The sequence below is a fragment of the Cyrtonyx montezumae genome, unplaced genomic scaffold, assembly GCF_038088225.1.
Source record: "Cyrtonyx montezumae isolate F1298 unplaced genomic scaffold, pur_monq_1.0 scaffold_0, whole genome shotgun sequence".
In the NCBI taxonomy this organism is placed as follows: Eukaryota; Metazoa; Chordata; class Aves; order Galliformes; family Odontophoridae; genus Cyrtonyx; species Cyrtonyx montezumae.
Window position 1 is genome coordinate 25,873,136 of NW_027071824.1, and position 17,333 is coordinate 25,890,468.

At 40.0% G+C, this 17,333-nt stretch overlaps 1 protein-coding gene across 2 annotated transcripts; it reads left to right on the forward strand.

Moving 5' to 3' along the window:
• Positions 1–204: 204 nt before the first annotated feature.
• Positions 205–17,333, forward strand: RAB4A (RAB4A, member RAS oncogene family). 2 transcript variants are annotated; one of them, XM_065730275.1, is made up of 9 exons: positions 205–346; positions 5,783–5,806; positions 8,303–8,383; positions 8,895–9,009; positions 9,958–10,020; positions 11,774–11,928; positions 12,823–12,918; positions 15,179–15,339; positions 16,696–17,333. In XM_065730275.1, the coding sequence occupies exons 1-8, from the start codon at positions 316–318 to the stop codon at positions 15,292–15,294; spliced, it is 681 nt and encodes a 226-aa protein (XP_065586347.1). In that variant the 5' UTR covers positions 205–315; the 3' UTR covers positions 15,295–15,339; positions 16,696–17,333. The 2 variants fall into 2 exon arrangements, with proteins under 2 accessions (XP_065586347.1, XP_065586356.1); XM_065730284.1 differs by lacking the exon at positions 5,783–5,806.

A 17,333-nucleotide genomic window follows, 5' to 3' on the forward strand; every position in this document is an offset into this window, starting at 1 on the left:
ATGTCCTCATCAGCCTGCACTGCCCCTGTGAGAAGAGACGCCTCAAGCACAAGCAGAACCACACGTCCCAGCAGAAAACACAACGAGATCAGTGCGCCTGCGCCGTCCCGGGGGGGGGGGGGCGAGAGAGGACCGCGCGTGCGCAGTGGCGGCCGGGGCGGCCGGGGCGGGGCGGGGCGGGGAGGGGCAGGGTGAGGTGGGGCGGTGGAGGGTGCGTGCGTTGGGTGCTGCGGGACTGGGAGTCACTGCCCGTCAGCTCCTTTCCCGGGCACGGCGCGGCAGCGAAGCGAGCGAGGAAGGTTTGCTGCTCGCGAAATGTCGCAGGCTGCCATGTCTGAGACCTACGGTAGGAGCCGGGGGCGGGGCTGTGCGAACGGACCGTGACGGGGGTGCGGGGGGCAGCGGGTGCGGCCCTGCGCGGCGCGGGAGCCCGGCCCTCGTCAGGGGAACGGCAGCCCCGAGCCGGAGGAGGCCTGGGATAAAGCGAGGGCTCGGAAAGTGGGCGGGACTGATGTTGGCCCGCAGCCGGTAGCCTGCGTGCCTCTTTGCCCTAACTTTGCTCGAGCCGGCTGAGAGCGCTTGGACCGCCTCGGCTTATCGGCCCTTTGCGTCGGTGACATCTTTGGGAACAGCGGTGCTGTCACGCGTGAAGGCTGCGGAGCCCCTGTGCCGGGGCACGAGGCTGCGTGAGATCAGCCTCGGTCGCCGTGTGCTGCCTGCGTTCTTTCGTCTCCTTCCCCGCCCTCAGCGGTAGTTCCAGCGTGGACATGCGTCTCGTTGGGGGAGCACGGTCCTGATATTGAATAGCTTCGATAGTTGCAGCGCAGTTAGGTGTGACGCTTCTGGCTGCGAGAGAGGCTGTTGTTGCCGGCAGGAGTTCTTATCAGTAGGTTAACTGGTCGTTTCTGCCGTCCAAGTCTTTTTGCTGTCAGTTTCTATCAGTGGTTAAGGTGTTTTTTTGTTGTTGTTTTATTTATTTTTTTTTCACACTGTGGTCAGTACTTTGGTGTACAGCAAGTGCACAGAAGCAGAGGGCAAAATGAGGCAAGAGAACGGGTCAGCCCTGAAAGAGCAATTATCGAGACACTGCTTCTGTTTTCCGTGCTTGGAACATGTAAACCTTGCGGGAAGAAGCTGGACTAGAGGCGTGGCTTGTAGATCTAGATAAGAGTTACAACCAACTTCGCATAGTATGAACCCACACGATCAAGATCTGGAGTCAGTTCTGCTATTCTTGTGATGGAATTGGTGAACTCCAAGCAATCAAATGGATCTGCAACCAGAGAAGGTGGAAAGTGTGCTTGCAGTGCTCTTCTTTAGCCTGCTTGCTATTGCAGCATTGTATAGATAATTGAATCTTAAACAAGTACACATCAGACGATTTTGCTTTGGTTCAATAATGCAAAACAGTAATTGTTAGCCCACTCTGACTGTTGATATCTTCTGATTGGTTTGTTGCCTTAGTGACTGTGGCCTTAGTGCTGAAGTTTTGCAGTTATGGGTTGCTCCTTTTGTTCATTTTTTGTTTGGTGTGTTTTGAGTTTCGATGTTTATTCTTTTTGTACACAGTTGAGCTATAGAAATATTGAGCTAGAGTACATGACTGTAAAGATTTAAAGTACATGGAACTATATAATTTTAAGTTGTTAACAGTGTTATCTCTGACCACAGCAGTGACCAGTATCTAAATGTTTACAGTGTCTTATTGGTGTGTTGGAAAGAGGATAAGAGCAGGGCAAGCATATGGGATACTTACCCTAACATTCTTCAGCCTCCAACTATTTTCATCTCAGTAGTTACTAGAGCCAGCTGTAGTTTCTCTTGAGAAACTCTCAGTGGCTTTTTCTTCAATGAACTCATCCAGTCTTTTCTTGAATGCACTTTTGTGTTCATGGCATCCTGTGGCAGTGAGCTTCCCATGAAAGTGACCTATTCTGTGGAAGGCTTTCTCCATGTTTTTGGAGTTTTACTTGAGGTCATCAAATAAAACTGACCATCATCTTTTCCGCTGGAACGGTGTGATATTCATCTCCATCTTCCCAATTATGCTGCTTTTACTCTCGGCTTTGATTTGAAAACTGGAGTAACTTTACTCAATTCCATTGTTTCAGGAAGATCCTTACAAGGCTTCCTGTTTAATAGCAATATGGTAAGTTACCTGCAGTTGAAATGACAGTCCCACAATTAAGGATGCTCCTCCTTTCTCTTACTGCTTCCAGTTGTCTTTAAAAAAAAACAAACAAACAAAAAAAAAAAAACCAAAAATGCAGTTTTATTCATGAGTTGAATTTCAGTTTCTATTTGATCTTTTCCTGAGGCTTTGGGTTCAACGTTTTCCAGGCTCTTTGGAGTATCTTCATCTGTATTAATGGTCTTTGAGCATACACCTCTTCTCAAATAAGGTGAGGGGTGGATGGAAACAAGGCTTGGAAACTTGGCAATGAACTCATTGCCCACCAGTTTTATTATTTGCAGCAATGGGGAATGAAAAGTTGCAACTGAATTAGATGTGAGCATGATTTTAATTTTGTCTGCTTGCTTGACATTGCTGCTGGTGGCACATAAGAGCTGGAGACTTGTAGAACTTGAGTGCCAGGTTCTACAACAGATTGTGAAATGGACTGATATCAAAAACAGTGTTTCTGTTGTTCAAGTTGTAATGGCTGCATCACACAACTTATAAATTTGCTTGATTTTACTGGAAAAAAAGTCTGTACTCCAAAGTTGAATTTTCATCACACGAACATCCAGTGATAGTTCACTGCAAATGTGTCACCAAAACAGTACTGTCCCTTCTCTGTAGTGTTGTTAGTATGGGAGTGTGATGATTCAGTTTGCTCTGGGAAGCAATATTGTAATAAAATGAATAATTAATAGAGATAGTGTTTGGGATGTTGTCCTTCAGCGTGTGCTTCTCCATCCTACCCAAGCTTCCAAGCTTTCAGCTCTGTTCAGAGTGGTAATGTAAGTCTGACAGTACTCAGTTGAGATGTAATCTGGAACAAGCTGGGATTTCTACTGTAATCTAACTATGGTAGAATGATCCAATGCAATCAATTTCTTTCCCTTAAAGTATACCCCCTCCCCCCCCCCCAAAAAAAAAAACCCACACAAAATAATTATAAATAAAAATTAATGAATTTTGAGGCTGTTTAGAAACATTTTACTGTCACTTTTGGGAGAGGAGGGTCATTCTATACATGCATCTTGTAGCAGTGGAAACAAATCTCTTAATTTTCCAGCATATAGATCATGTTTTCTGTGATACAGCAACTTCTGTATGTAGATAGTTAACTGTGGAACATGTGTGGAGTTTGTCCTGCTTCCCTGTGCAAAATGCATGAGTTTTCACATTAGGATAAATATGGACTGATTCTTAAATTGGCTTATCTTTAACAGATAAATGCAAAGCAGCCTTTGGGTTTGAAATGATATGAAGGTACCAATTGTACAATGGCAAAGTTGCCCTACCTTGGAGAAAGTGGTAGATGTCACTCCAGTCTCTTGAGTCCCCATTTCCTCTCATTTCTGCTTGAATATCTGCTACTAGCAGTCTGATCGTGAGTCTGTCAGTCTGTTGTCAGAATGCATAAGCTTTCCATCCACTGAAATGCATTTCTTCTTGGTTTAGATAATTTGGTTCATGCTTTTGTCCCAGTCCTGCCCTCCCTGCTCCCCGTATATACTTAGCAAATGGATTTTCACTTATCACCTTGGTCTTCAGTTTATTTCAAAGTTCACTTTATTGCCTAGAAGGCATGAGTTTTTTGCTCATCAGGAAGCAGAGCTTCCTCCTTCTTAGCAGTCTTTATGCAGATTGGGGTAGAGCCAAGTTTATCTGTTCTACCTGTTGATCATCTTAATTGCTATTGCTACAGAAAGGAGTAAAGAGGGAGACAGTCATTCTTTCCTCTCATTTAGAGGCAGCACGTTGCCTGTAGGATTGCTTCAGAGCATTCTTCCCCTATACAGACTTCTACAAAATAAAAAAAGATGACCAGGAAAGGTGTTTTTGTTTTTAATGGTATGAATGGGAAAATGCTGATCCTTTGGAAACTAATGAGTATATGCTCTACTCTTTATTGAGGATTTGGTAGAAGACTGGTTTATGAAAGAGGATATAATTTGGTCTCTCTTTTTTTTCCCCTTTTGTTTTCTGTATTCTTGTTAATACACAATTTAATTCATGTCACATTTTAAAGACTGAGCTGCAGTAGTTCAGAAGCTGTTCAATTTTTCCCTCTGCTGGAATAGATTTTGGTCAGAGGAGGAGGTTGAATGTCCTGGGGTGGTTTCCACACCAGCCATCTGGTTTTGATCTACCACAGTAGTTGAGTCAAAGCCCACGATTGTCTCCCTTCTCGTTCCCCCTCAGCCCTCTCCTTCCCCTGCACACAGCAGTTCAGCTGCTGTGCCTCTCTGTGGTGGAGCCATGGTTTTACTAATTGCTTTTCACCTGCACTGGAGAACAGGGATTGGTCTCACTGCTTTGCTCTGCATAACCTCTACCCAGTGCAGGACCAGGTGATGTGTGTAGCTTGCAGAAGGGAGTAAGTTGATTCTTTACGGTGTCTTATTTTCTTAAAAAGCCATGATATGCTGTCTCTAATCTCTTCATGCTTTCTCCAGTGTTTGTCTTGAAGTCCTTTTTCCTTTTGGCATAGAGTTTAATTTTCAATCTAAATCCTTTCTGTATAGTAAAGACATTATTTTCAGGCAAAGTGCTTTAACTTTTCCACATCTTTTTAGTAGCCAGAATGATAGCAAGCATTTTAACGTTGGAATGATGTTCCTTTTCAGCTACTTGATGAAGGAGGGGCAACAGAATTCATTAGGAAAACTTCTCTAGGGCGACAGCCTTGGTGGCTAACTGGAATGTTGGAGCTCAGAGCTTATTTGTCAGTTGGAGGGGAAAAAGACAAAAACAATGAAGTGAGTTAACTCCTCTGCTAGAGGAGTTCAAAAAGAAAAACTAAACAACGAAGCAGTAGTACAAACAGTGGCATATGAGATGCATTCAGTGAAGCTGCAAGGAATTAGTATATGGAAGCTTTTCCTGAGTGCAAAATAATGTTACAGTTTGGGCACACAGCTTCTTTCAGTCCATCTCATTCAGTTTCTGCATTTCTGAGCCATGCTAATTTTTTAGAGACATCCATGCAGTTGAAAGAGAAGATATTTCTTGTCCTGAATCAGTGAAAACGTTAGAAAAATGTCACCAATCATGGTTGCTGTTGTGCAAAATGACACCGTAAGGAATAAATTCTGAAGTAGCGAACTAAAAACTATTGTCTTCTTACCTGTTGCATTTCTTTGTTGAGAGCATTTCTAGGTTTGTAGCCCAGCACATCAACTCAGTAATGAGGATATCTGTGACTTTCATTATTGACCAGTACCTTTTCCTGTCCTTTTGCAGTGATTAAGTACGAGGTATTCCACGTTCCCTGAAATACGTTATCCAGTGCATCTGGATAAACTAGTAACAAGCTTAATTGAGAGCTTTGTGCTCTTTTGAACAGTTTATGTGAAGTCATTTCAGGTGGTAGGAGTACATTTGTGAACGTGACTGCCAAGTGTTACTTACTTGCCTTGCTCCACGAGTTTGCATGTTCTGAAAGATTACTGCTTTCCCGGTTGCGAAAAGATTTTCATTTTTGTAGAAGCTTTGGGTGTTTCCATTCTGTGAGTGACTAAAACGGACTACCTTGCAATTCGCTTGGTTACTGTATGAAAATGCAGTTTCAAGTTTCACCTTAGAAAACTTGTTTGTTTTTTTTGGCAGATGGAAGCATTTTTTGCCTACCAGGTAAGCAGATAATGAATACTCACCTATCCAAATATTTATCCCTAGAAAGGATTCCCTTTTAAAGTTGCCTGGCACAATAGAATCTTAATGTGAATGAGGAGTCTCTCTGTAAAGTGCTGTTATGGTATCAATTTAAAGAAATCAGTATGAAATCTCCGATATCGCTCTTGCCTTCAGAGCAAAATACAAAGCACCTCAAATCGAAACACCTCAGGAAAAATCCAGTGCTGTTGTCAGTCTATTCCCTATCAGTCCCTGACAGTGACACCATTGTCTCAGAATTTCATGCTGGCCGGCAGCCTGGCTGCACAGAATGGAACAGCTTGTTAAATGTGCTGCTCACCATGGATTGGTGGATTGCAAAATGTGCCTTCATTCAACCACCTGTAGCAACTGGGGCCTAAAATGTCAGAGAAATTAGTGAAGGAATAGAGTTTTGACATGATCTGTCTCCTGTTTCAGTTTGATGGTAGCTGTTAAACTTGTCAACTGTATGAGTAGTCCATGGAAAAATAATGAAAGGTATTTTTATTTATTTACTTATTTTTAGTTGTTTTTGACAGGAAATTCTGGCAAGCAGCATTTACCAAACATGAAGGAGAACCAGTTTTAACTGGGTTTCAAATTTATTTTTGTAGAAGCTGCAGAGACGAGCCAAGAGTATTCTAGTTGCAAACGTCTCGGAACATTTTGCTTTTTGAGGAAATCTTTGGAAGTGATGAAAGCAGTGATTACACACACCCACATTGCTTAAATATATGGGAAGGTGCACAGAGTAGCTCGCTAGTGGTATTCGGTCCATAAAAAGAGAAACTTTCGGAAAGGATTTTTTTCTTAACCAAGTACTTAGGGGTTATTTATGATTTACGTGCATTTCATGCTAACAGCGAAGATTTGATAGTCTGAAGAACGAAGTATTCTGAGCTTCAGTGTGTTCTGCAGTTGAAATGACATAAAGGGCCCTTCTTTACAGGAGATATTAGACAGCCTTTCACAACCTGAACCAGAATGTCTTTTCTTGATCTAGAAAGTGCGACTGGCTGGGTGGGGGTGTGGAGGAGTATGAGAGGAGTTTAGGAACAGAATGTCTAGAGAATGTAAATGATTGTGAGTGAAACAAGGCAGTCTTTCAGAGTAGAGTTTATTCCAAAGTCTGTTACAGCATTTGAAACAAAAAAATCACACAAAGATTATGTAAAAAATAGTATCCATTTTAAAGATAATAACATGTGAAGAACAACTGAAAACAGAATGTTGGACACTCCTAGGATTGGTAGCCCTCAGTTATGCTCTTTGAATTTTCAACAGTGGGAAATTGCTTACCATGAATAAGAATATAAGATATTTTTATTTATTTAAATGTTTGAAGAATCATAGAATCTTGTTTAGAGGAAGGTGTCCCTGCCTATAGCAAGGGGTTGCAACCAGATTATTTGAAATGTCCCTTCCAACCTAAACCATTCTGTGGTTGGTGTTCCTGCTCCAGCAGGGGGATTGGACTAGATGTTTTTCTATGTCCCTTCTAGTCCCTGACCTTCTGGGATTCTGTGATTCTGTCTGTCCTGCGTGAAAGAAAATGATGGAGCGAACTTCTTTGTGCATGTTAAATTCAACGTATAAGGCCAGAGGTTCAAACAAAGCTCTGATTGAATAATGCATCAGAGCTTTGACTTACTTGGTTTATTCTTATTTTTATTCTGCCATCCCATGAACCGGTATTTACTGGAATGCATTTGAGAGCTTTGAACAGTGTTAATGAAATTAATGCTAGGGGTTTTTTTTTTGTCTGTATTGCAAGCTTAATCCTTCCCATTACATGCTTATCTGATGTCTTTTGAATACCTGCTATGTTTATAACGGAAATTAGGCAATAAAGTCATAAAGATGACTGTGAAAAGAATGCTGTTGGTGGAAAAATAAAGAGTTGGGAAAGTACTTGTAAACCTTCTTATCACCATTTATCAGTGTAAATGTTTGAGAGTGATAAGAGGAGGAAGCTTTTTCCAGTCTTTAGCAAAACTGGAAAGGTAGTATCAAAGCGACGTATGTAATGAGACAAAAGAGATTTTGAGTGCTGGCATTACTAAAAGAATGCTGATGTAAATTGCATGTAAGTAGGTAAAGTGTCAAAAGTAACTGCCTTAATTTGACATACAGGAGAAACACAAAAGCAACAATCCCAGAATTAAAATTATTTCTTGCCTATATGTTTGTAGAAAACACATTCTACTTGGTCCAGATTATACAAGTATTAAAAGATCTGTTGGGTTTTGTTTGAGTTGATGTTATTATTGAGGGCATTTGTACTGACTGTAGCTAATAGCTTATTTACCCATAAAACAGGTTGCTGGTAGAAAAGTCAACCTTCTGATGCCTTTTGATTCCATCATTTTCATCTCCTGTTGTCATTCCCTTATCTTCTTAAACAAGTAACATTCTTAGCTCATATTTTCTAACGCTACTAAAAATTAGCAATATATTTTTTTTAATCTTCAGATTTCCTGTTTAAGTTCTTGGTCATAGGAAATGCTGGAACTGGAAAATCCTGCTTACTACACCAGTTTATTGAAAAGAAATGTAAGTATATATGAGCGCAGCAAGAGTTCTTTAAAGGGTTGTCTTCCTCAGCCAAACTGTAATTCTCTTGAGGAGTAGCTCTGAGATTATGATATATAATCAAGAAACTTACTGCTGAGCATCTGGGCAGTGGTGTCTTAACTTTAAAAAAGAAACATATTTTGCATATTCATGGGAAAGGTTGGCATTTTGTGCTCTGTTTCTCTTTCCATTTTAAACTGCAGTGCAGTGTTAGAAAACAAAATTGAAGATGTTGTCTTTCTGTTCACTAGTGGGAACAAGTAATAATTTGATTAAGGCAGGCCATTCTAGTAATAATTTTTAATTCAGTGAGGTGTTCAAAACTTGTAAGAAATCCTTTTTTCAAAATGAGTGGCACTGATTTTGTTTGTTCAGGAGGTAGTTTGTAATTTGAACACTGGAGAGTTTTAATCATGCCTAAAAGGGATTTTGTGAAAACTACTCATTCACCCTAAATATTCCCCAAATAATGTCTTTTTTTTTTTTTTAGTTAAAGATGACTCAAATCATACCATTGGAGTGGAATTTGGTTCAAAGATCATAAATGTTGGTGGTAAATATGTGAAATTGCAGATATGGGATACAGCAGGACAAGAGAGATTCAGGTACCCTTTTCAGCTGTTTTATTAAATGTTTCTTGTTAAATCATTACTTTGGATTTTGGGTATTATTTATTCCTGTTTAAAAGCAGTTGTATATAAAGAATTCATGTGTTTGAGTGTATTCACCATCAAGCGTATTCACCACAAACTCTCATGGGTTTTCTATTTGTTTGGGGGGGGGGGTCTGTTTTTCTTGTTTACGGAGTGTAGAGAGCTACCAGTGGTTGACACAGGTGAGTGCAGTGCTAAAAGTCTGGGGAGTGGACTGCAATCCAAGTAAGTGTCCCCTGTGAGCCGAAGCCAGGTAGTGATATGTAGTAAGATGTCTCCACTTTGTTGGCTAGATGAAACTGTGAGGAGCTTGTTCTAGAGGCTCATGCAAATGGTGTTCCTTTAAGCTGAATGCATTTACAGACATGCAGACCCTTCTCCAGATGCTTTTTATAATTTATGTGATCCTTTTCTTTTTAAGACTGATCAAACTTAGCCTACTTAGCAGCCTGTTTTTAATTCATCCTCTACCCTTTAAAGAATGCTTTTCATTCTTTCCCTCCTTTTTAAGGAGTCTTAAGTTGTTCAGTGGCATTCACTTCACTCACCCTTTACTCACTGGTGGAAGATTAAACATTAGTTAGTTGCTCAGCTTTCAAGCCACAGTTACCACCATCAGCTCCCAGTTCTGTGTTGGACCATAATTGATATGTACGTTCAGCAGGACATGGGTCGGAATAGATTTTAGAAATCATTGTATGACTACATTCATTGAGAATTTGTTATCTTGTAAAAAGCCTAGTTATAAGTTTTTTGGTGCTGCATAGCTTATTATGATTAAAATAACTTATTTTATAAAGTGTATGTATATAATTGTTTATGTAATACGGTGGACACATGAATTCTAGACTTTAAACAAAATATGCAACAAAAAGTATGTATCTGTCAATTCTATTTCAGATCTGTAACAAGAAGTTACTATAGAGGTGCTGCAGGTGCTCTACTTGTCTATGATATAACCAGGTAAGAAAACTAGTCACTCTTTGGTTTATCAGCTGTCAGATGCAATTAATGAATAACTAGATTCCCTCCCAGGCATCGAATCTCTACCAGAGAATAGACAGGAAGAAGAGAAATATAAAAAGTATTACTTTTTTTAGTGCATATCTAAGCCTTGGAACTTGCTTACATGAGATATTATGAAAGCCATGAACGTACACAGGCTCAGAGGGTTAGTCAGATATGTAGGAATTGGCCTCCCAGTAGATGTAATCATAAAGGACTGTGTGCAGCTCAGAAAGTATGTAAGCAGCAGCTGTTGGAAATTGAATAAACTGAAAAAAGATCATTGTGCGTGTATTATGTTCTTGAAGTATGTTTTGCATTCATGGTTTTTCAAAGCGATAAACAGACCTCTGGCCTGATCTGTGTTTCTCAGTTTTGTGTCCTTCAAAACAAATAATCTGGCACTGATGGTATGCAACAGAAATTTAGAGCAGACTTAAGCCACTTTTGACCAAGGTAGTATGCTTCTATGGAAACTGCTTGCTAGTGTGCTGATGTAACAGGTCACTGTTTGGAGAAGCCAGCTTTACCTATGTGTTCTTCAGCTGTTGCCCAGAAATATTTTAATCTTGTTTGTTGTGGGTTTTTTGTTTAATGGCATAGGCAGACAGTAGAGTACCTTACCATTGGACGTGGCCAGAAAAATATGTAGACATGTTAAACTAACGCTTGTCAGATAAGTTTCATGTTGGTTGATGATGACTCACTGGATGTATTGCTTTTTTTTTTCCTCTGAGTGTACTGTTCTCCTTTGGAAACTCTTCAAAATCAGAGTTCAACATCAGCTGGGCTTATTTGTCAGTCAGTTGTCTTGATGGCTCTGCCTGCCTCTATAATGGCTAATAATATGAGGAGAATAAGCGCTTGTGATGTTGTTTGTCTTAAAACAAATGTGATACTTCAGGCCTGTAGTTTTCCACAGGCATAGTTAGTTCTTATAATACCATCTGGAACTTGATTATTGAATTCCATATTAATAACTCATTGCTGTCCCTAAATTTCACACACAGGAGGCTGAAACTAGATTATCACTTCAAATTTTAGCTTTTCACATTTGCAGTATATATGTGTTTTTTTTACTACTTCCAAACTGTGGGCGTGAACTACTACTACTACTTAAAGGCTAATATGTAGCCTAATGCATCAAGAGCTACCTGTGTGTGTTTATTCCGCTGTTCCCCTTTCCTCTGGGATTGCCACTTCAAAACATCTTAGTGACACTTCAGAAGGGGTCTCACTTTCAAAGAGCTTCGGAGCTGCAGCTGGGATCTGATGTGTTTCAGCTCATGGGACTTGGTGTCCAGATGATAATTTATTGATCAGAATGACTGTCTGAAGAAAGGAGTTAAGGCAGTGGAGCAGAACATTCATAAACACTATGAGAAGTGAGCTGAGAAGCGCTGCTTTCTATAAGCTCCAGAAGTAGGTGGCACAGTGTGTTTCTTGACTTCAGAGAGAGGTCCTTTCCAACCTAATGTACCTATGAACCTATGAAAAGAAATTGACTGGGTTTGATTGTAGTTGATTTGATTTTGCTTTTCAAGAACTTTACAGTTTTTTTCTAAAAGGAACTTGATGCTCTACCCAGTTCGTTGCTAATGTAATTGAGGTGTGTAGGTGACTTGCCAGTAATGTAGATTTGTCTTAAAAAGTTTTTTAGTTCAGTGATCTGCCCACTAGAAATGTTTTCTAATGAGTTTTTTCAACACAGCCGAGAAACCTACAACGCGCTCACTAATTGGTTGACAGATGCAAGAATGTTAGCAAGTCAAAATATTGTGATAATACTGTGTGGAAACAAAAAGGATCTTGATGCAGATCGTGAAGTAACCTTTCTAGAAGCATCCCGGTTTGCACAAGAAAATGGTAAGTAGTGCCAAATCTTCATGTAAAGCTGAAAGATGTTTGGTACTTAGAACGGTTTATTTTTTGTGCTGCTTTGAAATACTTTGATGGTCCTCTGTGCCTGTTCTCTTTTCTGAGAGACATGAGGCAGAGAAAGAGGACAGTGCCTGTAACAAGAACAGCATGTACTATTTAAGTCCCACTACCGGTGGTTCTTCCAGTTACAGCTGCTTCTTAAAGAATATCTTATATGTGGTGACATATTCCATACTCTAAGTATGTAATATGACTTTTCTCATTACATTTCATCCAGAGAGCTGGAGAGAAAATACAGAATAAGCTTTCCTGATTTTCAGCATCTTGTAGGTTTTCTGTGCTGTAGACAAGATTGGATGGCGTTGGCTGCAGATGAGGGCAGAACATTTGACTCATGGAAAACAAGGTTCAATATATATTGTGAATCCAAAGGACTCATCTGTAGTATCCAAAATTTTCAATCTTAGGATTTCTGTGGCAGCTAAAGCCAGTCAGAGCTTCTGTGCTGCAGTCCTGCTGCCAGTAAAGTCTAGTTTTATAAACTGATTATCAGGTCTACCATGTATTTTACCATTGTTGTTGATTTTCCCCTTGCATATAGCTTTCTGTTAACAGGAAACTATATGAAGCACTTTGTTTTCATATGCCTCAGTTATCATCTTTAGATTCTTAATGTTTAGATTTCTATAAGTTTTAGAGGAAGTTTTTGTGTGTCTGGAAGTTTTGCCTTCATAAAATAACTTTTTCAGGACTGCACAAGTGAAGGATAGCTCTCATCAAGTCTAAGGGAAAAAAAGTTCCTATTTTCATGCTCAAATTACTGTATCAGATATTCCAAGCTTGCGAGATTTGAGATTGTTTTTCTGGTTTCAAATGTAGAGCTGATGTTCCTGGAAACGAGTGCACTAACTGGGGAAAATGTTGAAGAGGCCTTTGTACAGTGTGCAAGAAAAATACTCAATAAAATTGAATCAGGTAAACAGAAGTTAATATTACTTTTTATTTCCTAGAAACTTCAAGTATGTGTTTAAGTCTCAATATCTAAAGTTATCTGGTTGTGGTAATACAACCCATTTGTTTTGTAGCCCTATGTTTTAATAGGAATGAATGTTCAAATAAGATCTGTATACCTAAAAAGAGGGAGAAAGGTGGATTGTGGATGTACAGGATTTCCCTTAATAACGAGCTCAGTGTGTAGGCTGCATGTTCTGTGGATTACGTATGTACAGCCATGAAGCTTGACACTGGACAGTTATAGCAATGCAGAAGAAAAACCTGGTATGAGGGCATAACTTCTAATTCCAGTTCTCATATATTGCAGGCAGTGTGGTCAAGAGAATTGGAATATTTAACACAAAATACCAGGGGCATTTCCTAGCAACCGTGTTTCTCTGAAGTGACCTTCCTTGCCTCAGTTGAAGTCATTTTTCTTTCTGCAGATCTAGAAATATGCAAGAAGCTTCTCAGTGTGAGTGAGCAAGCTTCTGTCAGAAACAGGCTCCAGTGTGTTAGGTGTCATGAGTGCTAATCTGTTATTCTGGTTTTTCTCTTATCTACTCTTCGTTTGATATCCAAACCAAACAGCGAAAAGAAAAATTTGTGAAAATAGTACAGTATTTTCATAGGAATTTCCTTCTGAACTGCATCAAATCAGTGCCAAAAGATAGTCACGGTCCTGTATTTCCATAACTAATATAAAGAGGCATTACAGAAAGAGGAATAAGCCTTGCTTCCTGTAAGCTGCTTGTCCTGTCCCTTGTGAATTGAGTCTGGAGGGGACTTCTGGAGGTCCCTGGTCCCTGGTCCAGCCTCCTGTCCTCCTGTTTTAGACTCAGCTTCAAAGTGAGAGCAGGTTTCTAGGAGTGTATCAAGTCACACTGTGAGAGTGGAGGTTCCACAGCCCCTTGGACAATGCGTGTCAGTGCTGACTTGAAGTGTACCGCCGAATTTTCATTTCACTCAAGCGTGTTCAGAAATAACCCTTGTGCAGGCTGTGTCTCTTACCTCTTCTCCTTTTATTGTGTATTTCTGAGTGCGGTCTGGTTCTAGTCTTTATACCCTTAAGATTATGTAATTGTGCATATAGATTCCCTCTTAGCTTTCTGTTCTCCAGGCTAAACAAGACAGCTCCCTTAGCTTCTTTTTGAATGTACTGAGCTTCAGCCTGCAACTGTCACAGCAGCCTTTTCCTGGATTCTCTCCAGTTCATCCTTTGTTACTGGGGAATGCAAAACTGAACATGGGGTTCTAGATGATCTGAATGATTCAATGTGGCTTTGTAAGTGCCAGGGAGAGCAAAATAATCACTTCTATCAACCGGCTGGCCACACTCCTGCTGTGACAGCCCTGTGTGTTATTTACCCATTGTCACAAGAGAGTGCTGTGTCTAATGGTCAGTTTGTCCGTTAGGATCCCCAGTTCTTTTTGGCAGAGTTGCTACCTAACTAGTTGGTCCCCAGCATGTAGCAGTGCTTGGGCTTTTTCTGTCACAGATGAAAGACTCAGTATGTGTAGTTGTTGAATTTCACAAGATTCCTTCTGTCCTGCTCCTTCTCCTTGCCCAAGGTATTTTCCAGATAGTAGCCCAACCCTCAAGCTGTCAACTGGTTTGCTTAACATGGTGCCATCTCCTAACTCACAGAGGGAGGAATGAACCTGAAGAAGTGATCTGAATTATTCAGGGATATTTTTTTTAACCTAGTGTTTCTAATCTTGGCCAGTTCACCATGGATCTATGAGAACATTGCTGAAGTCACAAGATGTGGAGTAAACCAGTTAACGGCAACGGGCAACAGAAGAAGGGAAAGCTGAGGCAGTTTCCTCTTGGGCAGTGCTTTGTGGAATCCTACTGTCAGATCGATCCATTTTTGTTTGGCTTGATGTATATACAGTGGTATATACAAGTTAGTACCTGATGAAAGTGTCTCTTAACATGAAGCAGTGTTTGCAGAACGCGTTCTAGGCATTTCCTTTTCAAGAAGTAGTTAGTGCAGAAACACTTACTGTTGCAGCCCAGCTCGGTGATGAGCTGCTTTGTCATTATGATTAAGGACCCACGGCTGAAATTACAGGATAAAATGGTACAGTTCTGGAGTTGCCTAAAAATAAACAGAATTGCAGTAGATCTCTCCATAACCAGGGCAGAACGTCATTACATATTTGATATTGTTGTTTAAATTGGGGTGTATTTATTTGTAAGTGATCCATCTCCTGTGACCATTTTGTTTCTTTTCAGGAGAATTAGATCCGGAAAGAATGGGCTCAGGTATTCAGTATGGAGATGCTGCCTTGAGGCAGCTGAGATCACCACGAAGAGCACAAGCACAAAGTGCTCAGGAATGTGGGTGTTAAAGAAGCAAAACACAAAATCCCAAATACTCTCTTTAGATACAGAAGGTAAGATTACGAAGATCCTGGAGTGTTTCATAAGTTACTGTATATAAGAAATAATGCTGTATCGAGTGGCTTTTTTACAGCCTGCAGAGCACCATGGAATCCAGGGAAATAATGCACAGTAGAATTAATTTTTTGTACTTCTACTATCTGTCTACCAAAGCACAAATAGTGCTCCTGCTGAAGTACTGATGAATTTTTACTGAGTAATACTGGTAACTCTTCATAATTCTGTATATCTGAAATGCATTATAGTTCAAATAGTTACTAATGCACTGTAAAAGTGGATTGTTTCCAGAATGTAATGAACAAATATTACTAGAAATGAGAATTTATAAAATGTATTGGTTACTATCTTGTCCAAAACTATGATGCGGTATTTTCTGAAAATACAGAGTTAAAAGATTGAGACTAGAAAATGAAAGATAGTATTGAATTTCAAACTTCCACTGACTTTTCCCTCCCCCAGCTAAAGCCTGCCCAAAGTGATTCTGATTTCTGTCTACCTTGAGCAAAAATACCAACAGGAGAACAGCAGTAATTGTTGCTTATGCAGTGTTATCTGCAGCATCTCTTCTTGGGCTATTGCAGTCTATAGGATAGCTGTAGTGTCCTAAAGATCCTCAACAGAGGAATAGCTGTAGTGTCCTAAAGATCCTCAATAGAGGAAAGGAATAGTAATGGGGGAAGGTGGCTGAAGGTTTTAAAACTTGGTCTGAAGAACAGCTTGGTGGTTAGCCTTTTTTGTTGTTGTTGTTGTAAACAATTGTTCTTAGATACTTTCCAGTGTTCAGGGATATTTTCTATCTGCAGCATGTATGTGGCTGTTAGGACAGCCCCTACCCCCCCCCCCTTGCTAAGGAAAGTAGTTAAGAAATTACTGTGTAGTTATTCTAACGTTGTTCAGCCTTACTTCTCTAATTTGTGGGCAGCAATATCAAATGGAACTATTGGAACTACACTAATGGCAGTGTGGTCACTACATCATTTTTCCTGTATCCATTTTTATCAGTTTGGGCAGTGTGCATCAGCATTACTCAAACTGCCAGCAGAAGCCTTACAGACTGTTAAATAAAGCAGAGTTCGATTATATGTTCTCATATTTTGTTCCCTGTTTCAGGAGCTTAGCTCCCAATTAAAGCTCAGAATTTTAAATAGTGCATGAGAATCCTTGAACTGGTTTCCTCCTTTTTTCCACCCCCCATGTACAATACCTTTCTCAACTGAGAAACTGCTAATGGCTTAGTCTAGTTACATATGGCTCTACAGCTGTGAACATTTATTGATTTTTATTCCAACAATCGAGTTCCTACATCAGTCAGATGTAAATAAACAATGAAGTTCATGTGTATTTTTCAGCTGTCCGTGCAAGTGGTGTTTGGAGAAACAAAGCTTGAAAGCTGTGCAGCTTTGAAAATCATCTTTCCGCTGTATACAGCAAAGCAGACACTGCTGACAGAAAGGTGCACCATGTGGTATGGAGCAGGAGTGCTTATGTGGGACAGGCCTGCAAAGCAAACCTGCTGACTCAGTGGACAGTGTTAAAGTGATACCTGTATGTAAACATTTTCCATTACCTATTTTTATTTCGCCTTTAGTTGAAAGCATTACTATATACTGTAAATAATGTAACAGTAAATTTACAAAGCATGATATATATATATATGATGATAGAATGTTGCACTACAACAGTTTAATATTTTATTTTTTTATCATAGAAACTAAAAGTTAACTGAAGTAGGCTTTGTCACGTTTGTTGCATAATAGTTTATATTTATGCCTTGAATTATAAAACCGCTGGCTGTGTCAGTGAGGGAGGGCAGGGTTTTTTTCCCCCATTTAGTTTGCCACATTCTGACAAGGTGTTCATATGACTGGTTCTCAACATGGGATTAAGACCTATGCTTAGTTTTGGCAATACATCAAGTTGGAATAGTCATTTTTTATTGGAGTTCACTTGATTTATCACCATTCTTTATCATCTTTTGAAACTCCTT